This window comes from Anopheles coluzzii, chromosome X (genome assembly GCF_943734685.1).
Source record: "Anopheles coluzzii chromosome X, AcolN3, whole genome shotgun sequence".
Taxonomy (NCBI): Eukaryota; Metazoa; Arthropoda; class Insecta; order Diptera; family Culicidae; genus Anopheles; species Anopheles coluzzii.
The window spans coordinates 18518672-18534752 of NC_064669.1; the positions used below are offsets into that span (position 1 = coordinate 18518672).

Sequence of the window (16081 nt, forward strand, 5' to 3'; positions counted from 1 at the left end):
GTTAGTAGTTGAGTTACATTTTCTTTGCATTTGCATTATTTTTTTTTGGTTTTGTTTTTACCTTAGCGTGCGCGCAGTGCACATTTCTTTCTACTGTTTTATTGATACCTTGTTTCGTTCTTTTCTGTTTTCTTTTTTGTTTGTTTATCTCGGACATTGTACATACTCTCTGTATTTATATGCGTTTTTTTTCAAAATTGGGAGTTCTAGCGACATTTTAAAACTGTGCCTTAATGGTTGGTGTGCGTGGACGAGTTTCTGTTTTTTTTTGGTTCACGGCGCATTTGTATCTGTTCTCTCCAGTTTCGCTGTATCTTTATTCCCGTTGTCCAAAACCCTGTTTGCCAGTTATCTCCGTTTGCAGATTGTAAAAGGGAATTTGCGAATGTGTAACTGTGTAACTGTGTACGTGTGGTTGGGTGTGTGTGTGTGTGTGTATGTGTGTGTGTGTGTGTGTGTATGTGTGCATGTGCTGTTCCCCTTTTACATCTCGCAGATCACCGTCGCCAGCTGGAGGTCCGATTCGTCAGCCATGCGCATCGTCACCATGGCCTGGTTGCTGTACCGCCCGCTAGAGATCAGCCGTACCGAGGTCGTGCCGCACAGGATGGTCTGGTCCAGGTCCACGCGGCCGCGGCTCCGGCCACAGATGGTGCTCGCGCGTACCAGCTGGTAGGACGGGTCCAGTCCAACCGAGCCACCAACCTCGAGCCTATCATCCATTCTGACGCGTTCGCACTGGAAAATCAGCAATAGATGAATTGAACGGCAAGTTAAGCAACACGTCATTCAAGGATTGTGAAGTTCCGGGAAGATCAAGGATATCGCATGTAATAATAATTAAAAATACTTGAATTAAAAGTACCATATTTTAGCGTGTATGACGGCCCCCTTTTTAGGTCGAAAATGACCAAATTCATATTGAGGGGTCGTTATACACGAGTAATGACTTTTCAATTACAGCTGAGAGATCCTTTTTTGTTTACATACGTAGACTAGAAATAGTAAGGAGTGTATCCAAGGACACATCCAAGGATACACAAGCATTAAGGAAGAGATCTGGAAACAATTGATCTCCCTGGCTGTTTAAATTTAAATACTCATATTCATAAAAAAGGGCCGATAATATTTGTAAACCACCGAGATTTACAACTAAAGCTCCAAAAATACCAAAAGGATACGAAGGTAAATTCGCTTGTACTAGAAGCACAAAGAAAAACAAACAAACTTGATCTAAATCAAATTGGTAAGATAGACACATTTGTCTTTGAATTTTGGAAAATCAAAAACAACAAAAAACTTTGTTTTCCAAAAATATTGAATAATTCATCCCCGTGATGAATAGGTAAAAAACGGTAAAGTACGGTACTCATTGTCTGGGGACGTTTGGAGATGGCCAAAATTATAGGCATGTGTGGAAGTTATTCAAGTTGATGTATCTAGTGATGAATATCCATTAATTTGTTTCACACAAATCCCTGAAGAATATGTAGACTTCAAAATGACTCCCAACAAGGTCCACAATTCCAAACGTATTTCCATCCAAGATCGTTTTATGTGGGAAGACATCTAGAACGAGCCCATCAGGTCCTCCTAACAAGACATCCCCGGGGAGGACTTTATCTATAGTTTACATAACTGCTCTAACAATACATAACATTTTGTAGCTGACTTTCGATGCTGATGCTCGGGCGGACCAGATTAACGTCGCAACAAGGATACTTACGTAACGGACACTCTCATTGATTTCTCCCACCTCCACGGCGACGACAGATACAACGGCCGGGAACAGAGCAGTCAGCGTGCAGTTCCGACGCAGGCCATAGTTACGCAACATGTAGTACGGTGCCAAACCCTCCGCCATGATGTTGCATGCTGCATTGGATGGAAGCAGACGTGAGAATGAGGGCTTTTTGTTTGTTTGTTGGTTTGTTTGTCAACGGTACAGGACACTCACGCTTTGGATTGCGATGGAATCGGGCGGACAGGACGAACGAACCACGCTCGGGTATGCGGTACTGTACCAGGGCCGCATTCTGGCTCGAGCGAAACACCCAAGCGTTCGAGGCGGCACCGACCGTTTTGGGCGGCCACGGTCCGCCCCCGGCCGACGCTCCCTGCTCGGCACAGAACTCCTGCACCCGCAGCTCCAGCGGCTTCTCGTGGTCGCGCTCGCCCGGGAAGTACTGCCCGTTCAGCTCCCAGCCGTCGACGAACGCCATCAGCCCGCCGGTGCGGCAGTCCACGTTCACCTGCCTCATCGTCACCTCGATGATTTGGTCGGGATCGGCCACAAAGTACACACCGCACACGGTCGCCGCACCCAGCGAAGGGTCATCCGGGTCGGCGCGTTCCGCGGACTCGACGCCCGGCGTCATCCAGTGGGCGCCGTGCTTGGACGTCGATCTTACCGGTGGCAGCTTGACGAACGAAAACTCGCCCTCCTCCGACGTGACGTGCATACAGTCTGCGGGGAATGGTTTTGGGCGGGAGGAGCAGAATGTCATTGTCGTTAGCAGGGTGCGGTTTTTTGGTGGAAAAAGGGGTTTGGTGTGTGGATATATCAGTAGCAAGTGGAGAGCTGTCAGTAGCACGCACTGTCTCGTTACGTGCACTTCAGCGCTTTCACGTTCCAGGCGTCACTTGAGAAGATAAGGGGGCGTGTGGGGGAACACCAACCAACAGGATCAGGTTGTGACGTAAGCCTAGGTTCCGAAACGCAGCGGAGGGAAGGGCACGCCGGTGTACGCTTTCGCGAAAGGAAGAGTTTCTCTGTACGCTTGGAACTGAAGTGCAATCGAGGCAAGTGCTTTCGCAACAATTATCCAACCCGAACGCCCCAATTCCCCACTGTCCCGCTACCTACCCGTGATGAGATGTAGCTTTTCCTGCGGTGCTGTCGTCTGCTCCAGCTCAAACGATCGTCTAACTGCGTGCCAGGCCTGGGTGCGAGAGGGAAAGGATACAAAATCATGCGGTGTGGCAAGTGGATCGGAAATGTAATGCTTAAAATAAATACATCTTGAAGTCATCCAGCAAAGCCGAGGCAAGGGTTTCAATGCTCAAGTCCACCCCCCCCCCCCCGGGGCAATGGGTAACGCACCGAGAGCACGAGCAAAGGCAAAGAATAAATGAGCCAATAAATTGGCAATCGGCGAACGAAACGATGGGCAGTTAACTTTTCGCTGTTGGTCGCGTGGAAAAAGGGACTTTCTTTTCAACAAATTTGTCCCATTTAAGCCCTTCCCCCTCCTCCCTCGTGACCCTTTCTCGTGCCGCGCGTACTGTGCCGGAGAGGAATGGATATCCATTAGGGAGTCTAAAAAACCCTTTTCTTTTGGTACAATTCCCCACCGGCCCGGACAACGAAACGACGAAATTGGTGGGCGAAAACAATGCAACGCATTCAAAACCCGTAACTGCTGACGAAACAAAAAATAGAAAAGGAAGATGTAAAATAAATGCTACTTTTAAATTAGTTTTTCATCTTCTCGCTCCCTGGGCCAGCGGTCGAGCGGCCAATTTTATCCTTTTTTGCTGGAAAAGGCGGAAAATTGGCACCAATTGCCCGGGCCGGACAATAGCGACTGAGGCAAACGCAAGCGCACGCGGAAGCGCGCGCGTTCCATTTTATGCTGTAATTAATTCGCTTTCTAGCTGGTGTGTGTTTTTTTTATTGCCTGCCTGCTCTCTACTTTAGCAAAACTGCACAAAAGCGAAGGTGAAAATTAATTGCAAAAAATATAGAAGAGCAACCCTGTTCAGTGGCGGGGATGCTTTTTTGTATTCTAACGCTCCTCCCCACTCTTCAATGCCGGTGGTGCTTAATGGTGCTGCACATAGCAGGGAGCAAAGTGTCGGGCTGGAAGGTGGGAGCAGAAGTAGCAGGGGAAGCAAAAAGAAAAGGCGGCAAAAGTTTGCACCTAGCCGCTAGCAAGGTTGGTGCGCACGGTTGGACACAACCGCCCGCGAAATGAAACGCAAATATAACACGTAATTAAATTGTGCACAAATATTCAATTTCCCCCTTGTGGTCTGGTTTGCCCGGTTGCAGTGTACGACGCGAGATCCCTCTCTGGTGCCTTTTCACCCCCCCCCCCTCCCCCCACACAGCGAGATGACCAGGAAGCAGCATTCAACGAAGGGCATCCTCCGCCGTGTCGAAGGTTGCTCTTCACGCGACGCTAATTTAATGTGTACGTAAGTGGGGCGTCTATTACTTTTTTCTGCTTTTTGTTGTTTTATTGCAACTCGTAGCGTTAAACATGATGTAGCATTTCTCGAGCGGGAGGACGTCCGTTGTTTGAAAATGCTTTTACATGCATTCACGGTAACACATTGCGGAAGCCACGCGGCAGAATATTCCGATCGGCTAAAAGGTGGGCTTTTAGGATGGCGGCCTATGTTGCAGACTAGACGTACAAATAATAAATTATATTATTTAATTTAATTGTATGCGTGGTGCTGCACTACACCTTTAGAATGGCTATCGTCCGTAGGTGTGCAATTTGATTTACCTAAATTCGCTCTTACAGGGGTTTTCAAGTCATTTTCCAAGTCATTGCGCATCATTACAGCGTTTTCCGGATCATTTTCCAATGTGTGCAACATTTTTTATTGCTTGCAAGATGTTTTTCAATAGCTGTCTAATGTTTTATTTGCATCACAATGGTGTTTCACTTCTTAAACATGATTTTCAACACGTCTCAAGCTGGATTGAGTTTGACAGTTTTTGTGGTGTGTTGTAAATCATGTGTAAGAACTGACATTTTATCTTGATGCCAATACTCCATTTGACAGCTATTGGAAAAAAATATTGGAGGTGGTGAATAACGATGTGCACTTTTGAAAGTGACTGGGAAAACCCTGTATTCATCGCCTGTAAGATGATTTTCAACAGCTGTCAAATGGTGTACTTGCTTCAAAATAAGATGCCCGTTTGAACGTACCCAAAGGATGCAATGCCTCACAGGGTTTTCCGAGTCTATTTCTAATGTTTACAACATTTTTTATTGGTTGCGAGATGTTTTTTCAACAGCCGTCAAATGTTGTTACTGCATCACACTAATTTTTCAGTTCTTTCAAATGCTTTTTAACACGTTTTATGATGGATTGAGGTTGGCAGTGGTTTGTGATATACTATAAAAAATGAGAAAACGAAATTGAACACTCTTGGAAAAAATAATTATTCGACAAATTACGTTCCATCAAATTAAACATCAACATGACCAGATGTTCATAACAATAATTCTTCTTTTCTTTTTGGCTTTCAGTGTTTCAGTAAAAGTATAAGATTGATTATCTATTCGACTATTTTTGAATAGTCTGACACAACATGATAAGAAGGGCCGAGTTACTGCACAACTCACCACAGGGCTGATTTGAGTAACCAGTATAGTCTGACGCACCTGTAGTAGAAAGGCTTAAGTTACCTGAACATCTTAACAGAGGCGAAAGAGACCCAAGAAGCCCAAAACATCTATAAGTATTAAAACAACTAAAAGTTCTTTGTGATGTGCTAAAAATCATGTGTATGATTTTTTTTTGTTATGATGGAAATACACCATTTTGACAGTTGTGCAACCCATCTTGGAAGCGGTGAGTAATAATGGCGCATTCGAAAGTCACTTGGAAAACCCTGTAAGGTGTTTTGTTGAACAGGTATGCATAGTGTTCTGAACATCATTGAAGACTGTTTTTCATTTGTTTTTGTGTTACATCGGCTAATTACGGCACTCGAATGGTAGTCGAATGGAACAGAATGCTTTGAATCGGACAGCAAAATACATGCCACCCAATTCGAACCAAAGAATGTTTTATCTACGTTTAGAAGCATATCAACAAAATCTTACATGCATAAAAATGTAAAAAAAGAGTAAATTAACTGCGTTCAATTTGTCATGGCCGTACGACCTTCCGTACGAGTGCTGCGATCAGGCGGACAGTTCTCTAACAATTGTATCATGAAAAATAAATTGTAATTTTACCAATAGCTTTAAATCGTTAAAAAGGCAGAAATAACCGAATTTCCTTGATGAATTGCATTACATAAAATTATTATTAATCGACTATATTTTGGCTGTAAAACGTGATATTCGACTTACTGATTTGAACGAATGTCACCGCAACGCATTAGTAACTCGGGGAAAGGCTGTAATAGATAAATTATACATATTCTTAATCGATGCATTATACTAATGATGGCCGTGATTGTAAAATCAATACCACCAGCATGGCCTCAAACTGAATACGCCCAAAACGAAACCTATCATCACCATTATCCGGCACAATGTGTTAAACAAAATACCGTTCCAAGCAAATCCGCGCGCGGAAAATGTGAAGATCACATACGCATCATTAGAAACCAGTAGCTGAATTCAATTATGCAAAACGGAACTGCTACTTCCTCCCCCAGATGAAGAAGGAACACATTTGTACTCGGCAAAGTAGCTCTCATACTGCTTGACGAGTCCTTGCCGTAAGTGGTTGCTCTCCAGTGCCGTACGCTGTACCCGTCCGTAACGAAATGCAAATGAGGCAACCGGCGCGCCCAACCCCCTCCAGATCCACTCGAGCCACAAAGCCACACGCCATTGTGAGAGCCGAACGCCTGCCCTCTGCCGTCAGCCGTTGGAGCAAGTAGCTCATTCCAAAAACCACCCTCGAACTGGCCGTCCAACAAATGCCTAAAAGGAAGCGTCCCACGTATTCGCGAACACCCAGAGGGAAGAAGGATGGCATCCCATATGTATATGTGCTCATGAAATATGCAAAAAGCGGTTGCGGGCAAAGAGAGAGAGAGAGAGAGAGAGAGAGAGAGAGAGAGAGCGGGAGAAAGCGGAAGAAAGAGAAGTAAAGGGAAAGATGAACCGAGGAGGGAGCCTGCTGCGTTTCCGCGGCCCCGTGGCTCTTGCACTGCTGATTAGGGCGGTGCAACAGGTGTGTAATGGAAACTCTCGTGAAAACAATTGCCCGGCTCGGTGCAGCGATGCAACTGTTGTAAAGTAGGTCCTTTGCAACATACAAAAAGACAGTCACACATACACACACACAAGCACGACAATAGCATGGCAAGTAGCACAGGTTTTCCTACCTTCGCCTGGAAGCAGAGGATCAGCACCTGAAAAAACAACATCATAACACCCCGCATCGCCATCCCGCACGTGGCTCGTCCCTCTCTGCGAGTTGTTTTGCTGATGGTAGTCGGTCGTGTGGGGCGCGGGCTGATGGGGTTGTTTTCTTCCGCTGTTAAAATAGAAGAGAAAGTTTCAATGAAAATGAAACAAAAAAGAGAAAGAAAGAAAAAGAGCAATACTTTAGCAGTAACCAAAATAATATTTTTTCCGCCTGAGTTAGCGCGCCGCTGTGGCTAGCATAACACAAGCTGCGCGTTTGTGGCGCCGTTTCTTGTTTTCGACCTGCTATTGCAAGCAAAGGAGAAATGAAATGCATAAACTTTAACAGCTGATTTGGCTTTCTGTTGAACGCATTTAAAGAGATTGATCTGCAAAGATGGTTGCATAACTTTATGGTTAGGTATTTCTTTAGAATGCGTTCACTGTTAATATTCCGAGACCTACATCACTGTGCGTGACGCAGTTAGGTAGGAAATAAAATGTATCAATTTTAGAATATTGTGGCAGAAGATTTAAAGTGATTTTTATCACCTAATAAGGATTTTTGTTGAATTCACTTGAGTTTGAATATTATTCAAATAAACACAAGTCCAACTATTTATTGAAAATTAATTGAGAGGAACATGAATTTGCTGCCTTTATGTTACCGTCTACATTAGACAGGGATAAAACTGATTTAAATTCACCACCACTAAACAACCACTAACTCACAATGATGTATGTAACTGCTCACAGAACTGCTGTTTTATCGATACCGATTTCACCCAACATTGCCCTTTACAAACGGTTGCATTTAAATTGTCCTTTCGTTGGCGTTTCAAACGAATACACTCGATCACTACCGTAGTTGGCGCAATCTTCAAGAGATGTACCTAATTTTTTTCTAGCTCACATGCACTTCGACACATACACACACGCACACATCCACACACGAAATAAATGCGCGCAAACTGGCAGCGGGAGCGTGCTCAGATGCAGGATCGCGAAGCTGCGATCCACGCTGTTGCCGCTCGACAGTCTGGATTGATCGAAGTTGATTGCTGAGGCTCGGCAGGTAGGACACGCTCGCACCAGCCAACGGACGCTGGCGAACTGACGACTGGCGACGATTTTTCACTGCACGCTGGCACGATGGCTGGCAGCATCCGGTCGAACGGTTTCTGCGGATTGCGGCCGACCGGCGGCAGTTGGTCCCGTTTTAAAGGCATGCCCGATCCCTGTCCCGGCTTCCCCCCCCCCTCCCCCTTCCCACTTGCACCGTCCGCTTGCCATCGCCCCCGAGCGCTCTGTCTCTTTCGCGACCGCACAGCCACCAGGCGTCTCCATATCAGCATCTCATCACGGTGCGGGTGTGCTTGTGTTCCATCTCAATCGGTAGTGCGTTCCCGCTCGCTCTCGGTCTTTCCCTCGTTCTGCCGTGCTTCCTTTTCGTATTATTTTTCCCGCTCACGCGATTGCACGTACCTGAGCTTTAACTTTTCTTTGCTGTCTGCCACTCGCTCTCTTTCTCGCTCCATTTGTGGCTGAAAGTTCCCTTTAGGTTTTACGACTCTTTTCCTTTCGGTCGTTTATTTTTTCTGTTTGCTTGCAGGGGTTGTTGAGTGTCTTACTTTTAAGCTGCTTAAATGTTGAGCTGGTAGTAGGGCTGATATCTTTTGATAATATCATACTAGATCATCCTCATTTTGAGAAACATAAATCCATTTCTTCATGAAATGAAAAGCTGGATATTTTTAAATTTCTTTATTTAACATAACATTTTTATGACCTAAGAAGCCTGGGTGACTAAATTTTTTTTTGTACCAAATGTCATAAGCAGGCGTCGAGGAGGTTCTATGAAGTTATAAACCTACCAAGGTGCATCTTGAATGTTCTTAATGGTAAAGAATTGTAGTTGGAGTGTTGGAGTGCGTACCATTAAATACGGATCTAGAGGAGGGAGAATATGTTAGGAACAATTATATGATTTTTGGTGCGATCCTGTGGTCTTCTTCTTGTTCTATTTGGCGTAACGTCCTACGCGGACATGCCGGCCTATAAGGCTTTCGAGACTTAACTCAACACCACGCAACCGGATAGTCAAATCCTTGCTACGGGGGGATGGTCCATCTTAGGCTTGAACCTATAACGAGCATATTACCGAGTCGTTCGAGTTGACGAATGTACCAGGGGACCGCGATCCTGTGGTACAGTCGTCAAATCTCATATCTTGATAACATGCTCATCGTGGGTTTAAGCCTCATATGGATCGTCTCCCCATAGCAAGATCGTCTACCAAATCATCCGGCGCTACAATCGCTTTGCGGTCTTGGCCTGCCTCAGGAGTGTCCGAAACCGCTCAAGGGCTGCCGCCAATCTGTTATCCCGGCCTTAATGGAGGACGCCTCCACGCCATACTGCCATCTCAATTTGGGCCTACTACGCCTCCTCTGTCCTTGTGGACGGCCTAAAAAGTCTTCCAAAGGTTGTTCGTTTTCATGCGTACAACATGACCAGCTCGCCGGAGTCTGGCGAGCTTGATACGGTGCACCGACAGTGAGTAGTCGCCGTACATCTCGTATAGATCGTAGTTATATCGGATCCTCCATTGTCCTTCCACACATACGGGGCCCCGAATCCTTTTGATCATCTCTAGAACGCTTCTAAAAAGGTTTTGACAGACCTGGACAGTGCCCATGTCTCAGAGGCGAATGTCCTATCAGAGCAAGGAATGCCTGGCGCTACACAAATCCGGAAGCGTGGTAATAAATAAGTCTCGAAAGGCCGGCATGACCACGTAGGTCGTTACGCTAATAAGAAGAAGATTAGGACTTGTTTTACACTCTGGGCAACCATAAGGCGATGTTTTAAAGGTAGCATGCCTAACATTAAATGCCATGTGCGGATTCGGGGAGAATTTTTGGTGAAATTTAATTTATCAATCCAGAAAGAAATGTAAGAAAACTATACATTGTTGCTGAATACCTTGAGAAGCACCTTCTATCGGTTAACACTTTGAGTTCCAGATCATTTTTGTTAATGTTTCCCTGCTCTGTTTTCCTATTCAATTTAGTTTACCACGATCTTATCACGCACTGATACGTTTGCAGACATCGCTGTGCTCTCTTGTAAGAGCCAAACAACCTTGAATTATTTTCAAATCTGACGATATCCCGACAGCAGGATATAAGAGTTAGCAGGTTTCGGTAGCTTGAAGACCATAATGTCGTGAATTGAACTTGACAATGAACTACGAAATTGATTATGGACATCTTTATTTGCTTATGTTAGCTAAATTTGAAAAGCTTATCATTTAGCTTAGCAATTCTAAATTTTCTATGAGGTATGATTGCACTTTGGATGTTTCCCAAGATAGCGTGCTGAATCCCTTATTGTTGGCCCTTTTTCTTCAATTATGTTTGTAATGTTTTACATCCAGATGACTATCTTCTACAAGTGGATGTCATCAATTTTTTTCCTCTGTTTCTTTGTTTACTGATTGTGAATGTGAATTTACTCCTTTGTCAAATGGTGTTTTGCTAATTGTATGAGCCTTTGTCCCGATTAATGTTCCAGTATTCATATTTCTCACGCTCGTTCTCCATATGCTTTCGATTATAAACTTTTCAATGTATCTCTGTCTCGCGTTACGTCTATTCGTACACTTGATTGCCAGTTAAGCTTCAAGCCACAGGTTGAGGTTGTAATAACAAAAGCAAATAAAACTCTGGGATTCATACTTTTATCTGGGTTTTATCTGATTTTAGAGGTCTTTCCTGTTGAAGAACTCTCTGCTGAAGTCTACTTCGTCCAATTTTGGAATATGCATTGTATGGAGTCCTTCTAGTGTTGAGGAATACACTAGCTTAGAAAATGTTCAAAGACACTTCACCAGGGTTGCATTTCGGCGTATTTTTCGCTCTACACAACTCCCTCCCTTTGTAACGCGAATACAATAGTTGTATTTGCAATAACTAAGTCAGCAACGTTATGTGAGCCAAGCATGTGTCATTGGCGGGTTACTTGCTTCCTCTATAGAAGCTCTCAATTTGCTTACCTCTATTCGTCTATCTCTACCGTGGCGTCCGTCGCCGTCCTCCTCTAGCCTAGAGGTGTGCCCCATGAACCAGAACTTTCCTCCAATACAAATATGAACGTGAACCGTAATACCAGGACGTTCATAAAAAGAACATCCTACCAATCGTAATAAAGATCATTCTGGTCTGCCTAATAATTTTGTAGATGTAGTACACTAATTATGTTCTTGCAAAATGAAATAATTTAACATATTTTCTTCAACTGAAATGAACAAATGAATCCCGATTCACTTTCAATTCATCTTAATGAAAGAACTAGTGCGTTCACGTTCATCAAAATGAACCGAATTACCCAAGCCTACTCTAGACGTGGAAACACGACATACATTGTATTGTCATAATGATCCTTTTTTGTCCTGTTTCAGATGTTTTGTGATGATAGTAGCCATGATTTCTTTGGCTTTAACTCCCCTTAAATGCTTTCCGCTCCCGTGCTTTTTCTTTTCTACCATCTTTCTAATCTTTCTTTACACTTCCTTCTATGTTCTCTCTGTTTATCTAAGTTTACATCTCAGCGTTTTATTACTTCTTTGCTACTTTTTACTACGTTCTTGATTATATTTAAGTTAAGATATTCAGTTAAACCTTAGAGGCCGATTATGAAAGTAATAAATGAATTAAATGAATTAAATGAATAAAGTGAAGTAGGCTAGACAGTATAAATGCAATAACGAGCGAAAGAATAAAGATAAAAAATAATATGCACACGAGTGTTGAATTCCACAAGCAGCGAACCCTACGGCACAACCTACGTATGGAACTATCACACTAAGTAGACAAGCGGAAGCACGACAAAGTGTGTGCGAGTGTGATAGTACAGCTTTCCAGAAGCGACTCGAAGCGACACCAGCAGCCACCGGGATCAACCGCACAAACCTAACCCACTTCAAGCATCCGAATATTGCGCTAATATTGCTTTCACCTCCCAACTCTATGGGGTTGTGTGCTGTTATTTTGTCGTTTCGTCATCACCGATGGGATGTATTACGCTTGCGGCTCAGCTTATGTCACACACACCTTACCGCGATCCTCGCGGTACCATACGGTACCGGGCAGCGTACTGGAAATGGCAGAAACAAAAAATAAAAACGGAAATGATAGAGACGACCTGAGCGCATCTCAAACGTACGCTCACTGCGCTCCTTCCACGAAAGGATCGCCCAACACCGCTGGGGGAGGATGGGGAGCAATTGCACTTTCTGCTGAGAGTGCGGCACACGGGCGGTGGAGCGTGCCTGAGCTGGCAAAACTTTCACTCTAGCAAGCTCGTAATGGTTGAACTTTCATGGTGGAATGAGCGATGGACAGGTAAGGCTAAGGCCCAGCGCCAGTGCACACAATTGGCAACGCAATCCACCCGGCAGCAGCGCAACAGGAGAGCGATAATATTACAACACTTGCCCGGTCTAATGATAAATGTTTGCGAAGGAATTTGCAATTAAACGCCACCTTCTGTGGGTGGATGACACTCGAGAGTGTAGTGGGCGTAGAGAGGGTGAATTAGGTGGAGGCGCTTCTAATGGATCGGCTACTTGTTGAGCCCGCATGGCGATAAAGGGCAGGACAAACAAAAACAAAAAAAAAAACTGCTGACAACGAGCCCAAGGGGGTTTGAAGTTTTTTTTTTCCAGCAAGCGGGAGAAGAAATAGATGTGCAAGAAATGGGGCCAATTTGTTCCCTTATCGTATTGCTGGGAATCAAAAATCTCTCTCCATCTCATTCTCTCTTTATTCCACTCTCTCTTTCTCTCTCCCTCTCTATCTCTCTCTTCTCTTTTTCTGCTGAGTGTTGAGTACTGCTGCTGCCCCGGATGGTGATCCCATCGCCCACGCCAAAGGGACAAACTTTCTGCCCAAACACACTCGACTCGAACAGCAACCGAACGCTGGCCCCGGAAAACGACGTATAAACATGCCGAGTCGATGGAAAAGTGTGATTCCCACAATCGAACAACTCACCCGTAGCTACCACCATTCCCACTGGCGCCACTCGCCCCCCAGTACACAAGCACAAGACCGACTGTTCCGACCTGGGGATGACGTACGGCCTCTCGTCACGGGGTGTGCCCAACTCACAGCAAAAAGGGAGGAAGATATTTTCGGTTTTTATTGCCCACTCTGCGGGGATGTTACAGCAAACAGAACACGCGCCTAGGCTGAGAGGATTAAGCAAACGAGATCCCATATACGCCATGGTCCTATCAAAAGCTCTCTATATTTGCGGTTTTTGGATTAGCGTCCAACAAGGAATACAAAAAAAACCCTCCCACCCTCGGACCACTAATGACAACAAGCAGCTATAAAAACGCGGAAGCGGAACGCAATAAATAAAACTATAATAGCTTTCTGGAATTGTTTGCTAGGATGACGCCGTTTGCTAGGCGGTTCAAAAATGGCGCCAGTCCGTGCCGCCACTGCTGCGCCGCGGCCCGTCCGCGTACAGTCCCTCGGCACGCTCGTACAGCAGCGGCAGGGCGTGCGAGTGCTGATGGAACGGGGGCGGTGGATGCGGCGCCGGTACGGGATGCTGGTCGACCGCATGGTACAGCCCGTAGTGCACGCCCGCTGATGCCACCTGTGTGAACGGTCCGTCAACATCATCATCATCAACATCATCATTGCTTCGCATTACCTCGCGCCCGGGTTCCTGAGGGCCCACGTGCGCGTGCCTACTTACAGCGCTAGCTTACCCGTTTGAGGCCGTTCATCGAGGCGAGCAGCAGGGCCAGCTTCGCCATCAGGAACGCTTTGCCGCTGAGCGCGGTCAGGAACTGGAACGCGATCGGGATGATGAACATGCCGAACACGGTCACGCCGAAGATCATCATCGGTATCATCTGCTGGCGGCGCCGGTGACGTCCTGCAGCGAGGAAGGAAAAGGAAAGGGTTACAATAAAGGGGTGCAATAAGAAGCGCGCCAAAATGTGTACCTTCGCCGTATGCGCGGCTCGCCGATGCGCCATTCGGATACGCCAGATCCACCTCCAGCACGTGCGTGTCCAACAGCCGCCTCAGTGCGCTCAGCACGGCGCCACTCCACGTGGCTGCAATGGTACCATCTTGCTCCCCGACGGCCGATGGGCTATGCGTCCTGCAAAGGCAAAGTACAATAAAAGAGAGCTTGCTTTTCCGTTGCTTGCACTGGTGATGGGTAAAGTTGGCAAAATTCCGATCCGACTCCGCTAATTTCGGAATCGACCCCGGAAGGTAGGTCGGCCCAACATTATCCGGAGCCGTTCGGTATTGTCCGAAATCGCCCGGAGTCGTCCGGAGTGGTCCGGAGACGTTCGGAGCCGGTTGGAATCGATTGGAGTTGAAGTCGTCCGGAGTCGTCGGCTTTCGAAACAAAGACATGTATACGAAGTGCACGCTCAATGTGAAAAACCCAAAAACACACAACGAAATTAAATACCTGTCACAAGCTGTCACATTAAACCGGACGGTTCCTGTTGACTCCGACCGACTCCGATCGACTCTGGACGACTCCGAATGACTTCGACTCCGGTCGACTCCGGACGACTCCGACAGCAAACGAATCTGGAGGACTCCGACACCAAACGACTCCAAACGACTCCGGACGACTCCGACACCGAACGACTGTGGATGACTCCGAACGACTCCGGACGATTCTGAACGACTCCGGACGACTCCGGGCGGAACTAGTGGTTCAGATTTTACCGGAGTCGGACTAACAATAGCCGGAGTCGGATCGGAGTCATCGGTGCGCTCCGAAGGTTCCCGTAGCTTACTCGTGCCTGTTTCCCGGCTCGTCACTGCTCCGCACCAGCTGTATTCCCTCCAGCAGCACAATTCTCGGTGCGTCCGAAAGCTGCTGCACCGCGGCCAGGCTTTCGTTCTTCACGCAGTCCCACCGGGAGGCGGCCGATCGGCGTAGGCAGCCGCCCACCAGTTCGCCGGCCTCCACCGTCAGCTCGTGCACTAGCGAGCCACCGCGAGCCGTCGCTGCCAGCGTCAGCAGCAGGCTGAGAGCGAAGCCCCGCACGGCGAACGAACTACGCACTCTGGTTGACGACGGCATGCTGGGTGTTTCCTGTTCCTTTCCCCGGACTGATGCGCGTGACCCCAACGCCGAAGCTTACAGTCGATCGTACGAATGCGGCCCTAGCCTCTGGGGCGATCGCTTTTTATACAAAGAGGAATCCAGAAACCGACCCAGAACTCCCCCGGGGCGTTGGAGTTTCGGATGGATGAGTTTTGCGATGCTCCCCCGGGTAGACGTAATTGGTATACGCACGGGTGAACGAGCATCGGAGATACTCCCACTGCCATTAGGCTGATGGTCAGCAAATGATATGGTTTTGCATTGGGGGTTGGGAATGTCTTTAGCACAAGCTCTGGACGCACTGCGGAACACTCTGCCGTATACCAACTTCCAAGCGAATCTCCCTGCACCAGCAGACAGCATAAGGGTTGGGGCGTACCGATTCGATTCCAATTTCTAGTGGCCATCATACCTACTCACCCCAAAACCGGGTCGCAATCTACGGTAGGGAAGCTATAAATAGGACCAGATTTTCCGCAGAGCGCAGATAAGCAGTCTGCAGTGCTTGGCCAGAGCACTATTCTCCTGAGCATTCTAGTCAATTCCTGTGCAGAGAGAGGCAAAGCAAATGTCAACAGTCAAACAAGGCGAAACTACAATCCAGCCCACAATTTCCAACCCTCCAGTCACCATCAACCGACCAACTGCCCGAGTAAATAAAACAAAGAATTTACAGCTGGTTTGTATCAATGATTAAAGCTTCTCTCCTTATTAGTTATCATACTTTTATTTGTCTACTTATCGGACTATGTAGCGATGAGGTGATTCTGTTGCAGTTTTCCCGTTTGTAGTTTTCTATGTTTTGT

At 46.4% G+C, this 16081-nt stretch overlaps 2 protein-coding genes across 4 annotated transcripts; both read right to left on the bottom strand.

Moving 5' to 3' along the window:
• Positions 1 to 116: 116 nt before the first annotated feature.
• On the bottom strand, positions 117 to 8385 carry LOC120956811 (corticotropin-releasing factor-binding protein). Of its 3 annotated transcripts, none has more exons than XM_040378599.2 (6): positions 7848 to 8385; positions 7094 to 7245; positions 2867 to 2942; positions 1958 to 2467; positions 1727 to 1875; positions 117 to 738 (listed from the first exon to the last, which is right to left on the bottom strand). In XM_040378599.2, the coding sequence occupies exons 2-6, from the start codon at positions 7154 to 7156 to the stop codon at positions 484 to 486; spliced, it is 1053 nt and encodes a 350-aa protein (XP_040234533.1). In that variant the 5' UTR covers positions 7157 to 7245; positions 7848 to 8385; the 3' UTR covers positions 117 to 483. The 3 variants fall into 3 exon arrangements, with proteins under 3 accessions (XP_040234533.1, XP_040234616.1, XP_040234701.1); XM_040378682.2 differs by having other exon boundaries at positions 7784 to 8385; XM_040378767.2 differs by lacking the exon at positions 7848 to 8385 and adding an exon at positions 7668 to 7770.
• Positions 8386 to 10316: 1931 nt separating this feature from the next.
• LOC120961641 (uncharacterized) lies at positions 10317 to 14578 on the bottom strand. Its single transcript, XM_040385548.2, has 2 exons — positions 14143 to 14578; positions 10317 to 14072 (listed from the first exon to the last, which is right to left on the bottom strand). The coding sequence occupies exons 1-2, from the start codon at positions 14564 to 14566 to the stop codon at positions 13894 to 13896; spliced, it is 603 nt and encodes a 200-aa protein (XP_040241482.2). The 5' UTR covers positions 14567 to 14578; the 3' UTR covers positions 10317 to 13893.
• Between the last annotated feature and the right edge of the window lie 1503 nt (positions 14579 to 16081).

Bases quoted from the DNA above. Each gene is read 5' to 3' on its own strand.
- LOC120956811 (XM_040378599.2), bottom strand. From the start codon at position 7,156: ATGGCGATGCGGGGTGTTATGATGTTGTTTTTTCAGGTGCTGATCCTC. The intron at 2,943-7,093 runs GTAGGAAAACCT...TCTCGCACCCAG, and splicing joins TCCTCTGCTTCCAGGCGAAG to GCCTGGCACGCAGTTAGACG. The intron at 2,468-2,866 runs GTAGGTAGCGGG...CATTCCCCGCAG, and splicing joins AAAGCTACATCTCATCACGG to ACTGTATGCACGTCACGTCG.
- LOC120961641 (XM_040385548.2), bottom strand. From the start codon at position 14,566: ATGTCTTTGTTTCGAAAGCCGACGACTCCGGACGACTTCAACTCCAAT. The intron at 14,073-14,142 runs GTACACATTTTG...TCCTCGCTGCAG, and splicing joins GAGCCGCGCATACGGCGAAG to GACGTCACCGGCGCCGCCAG.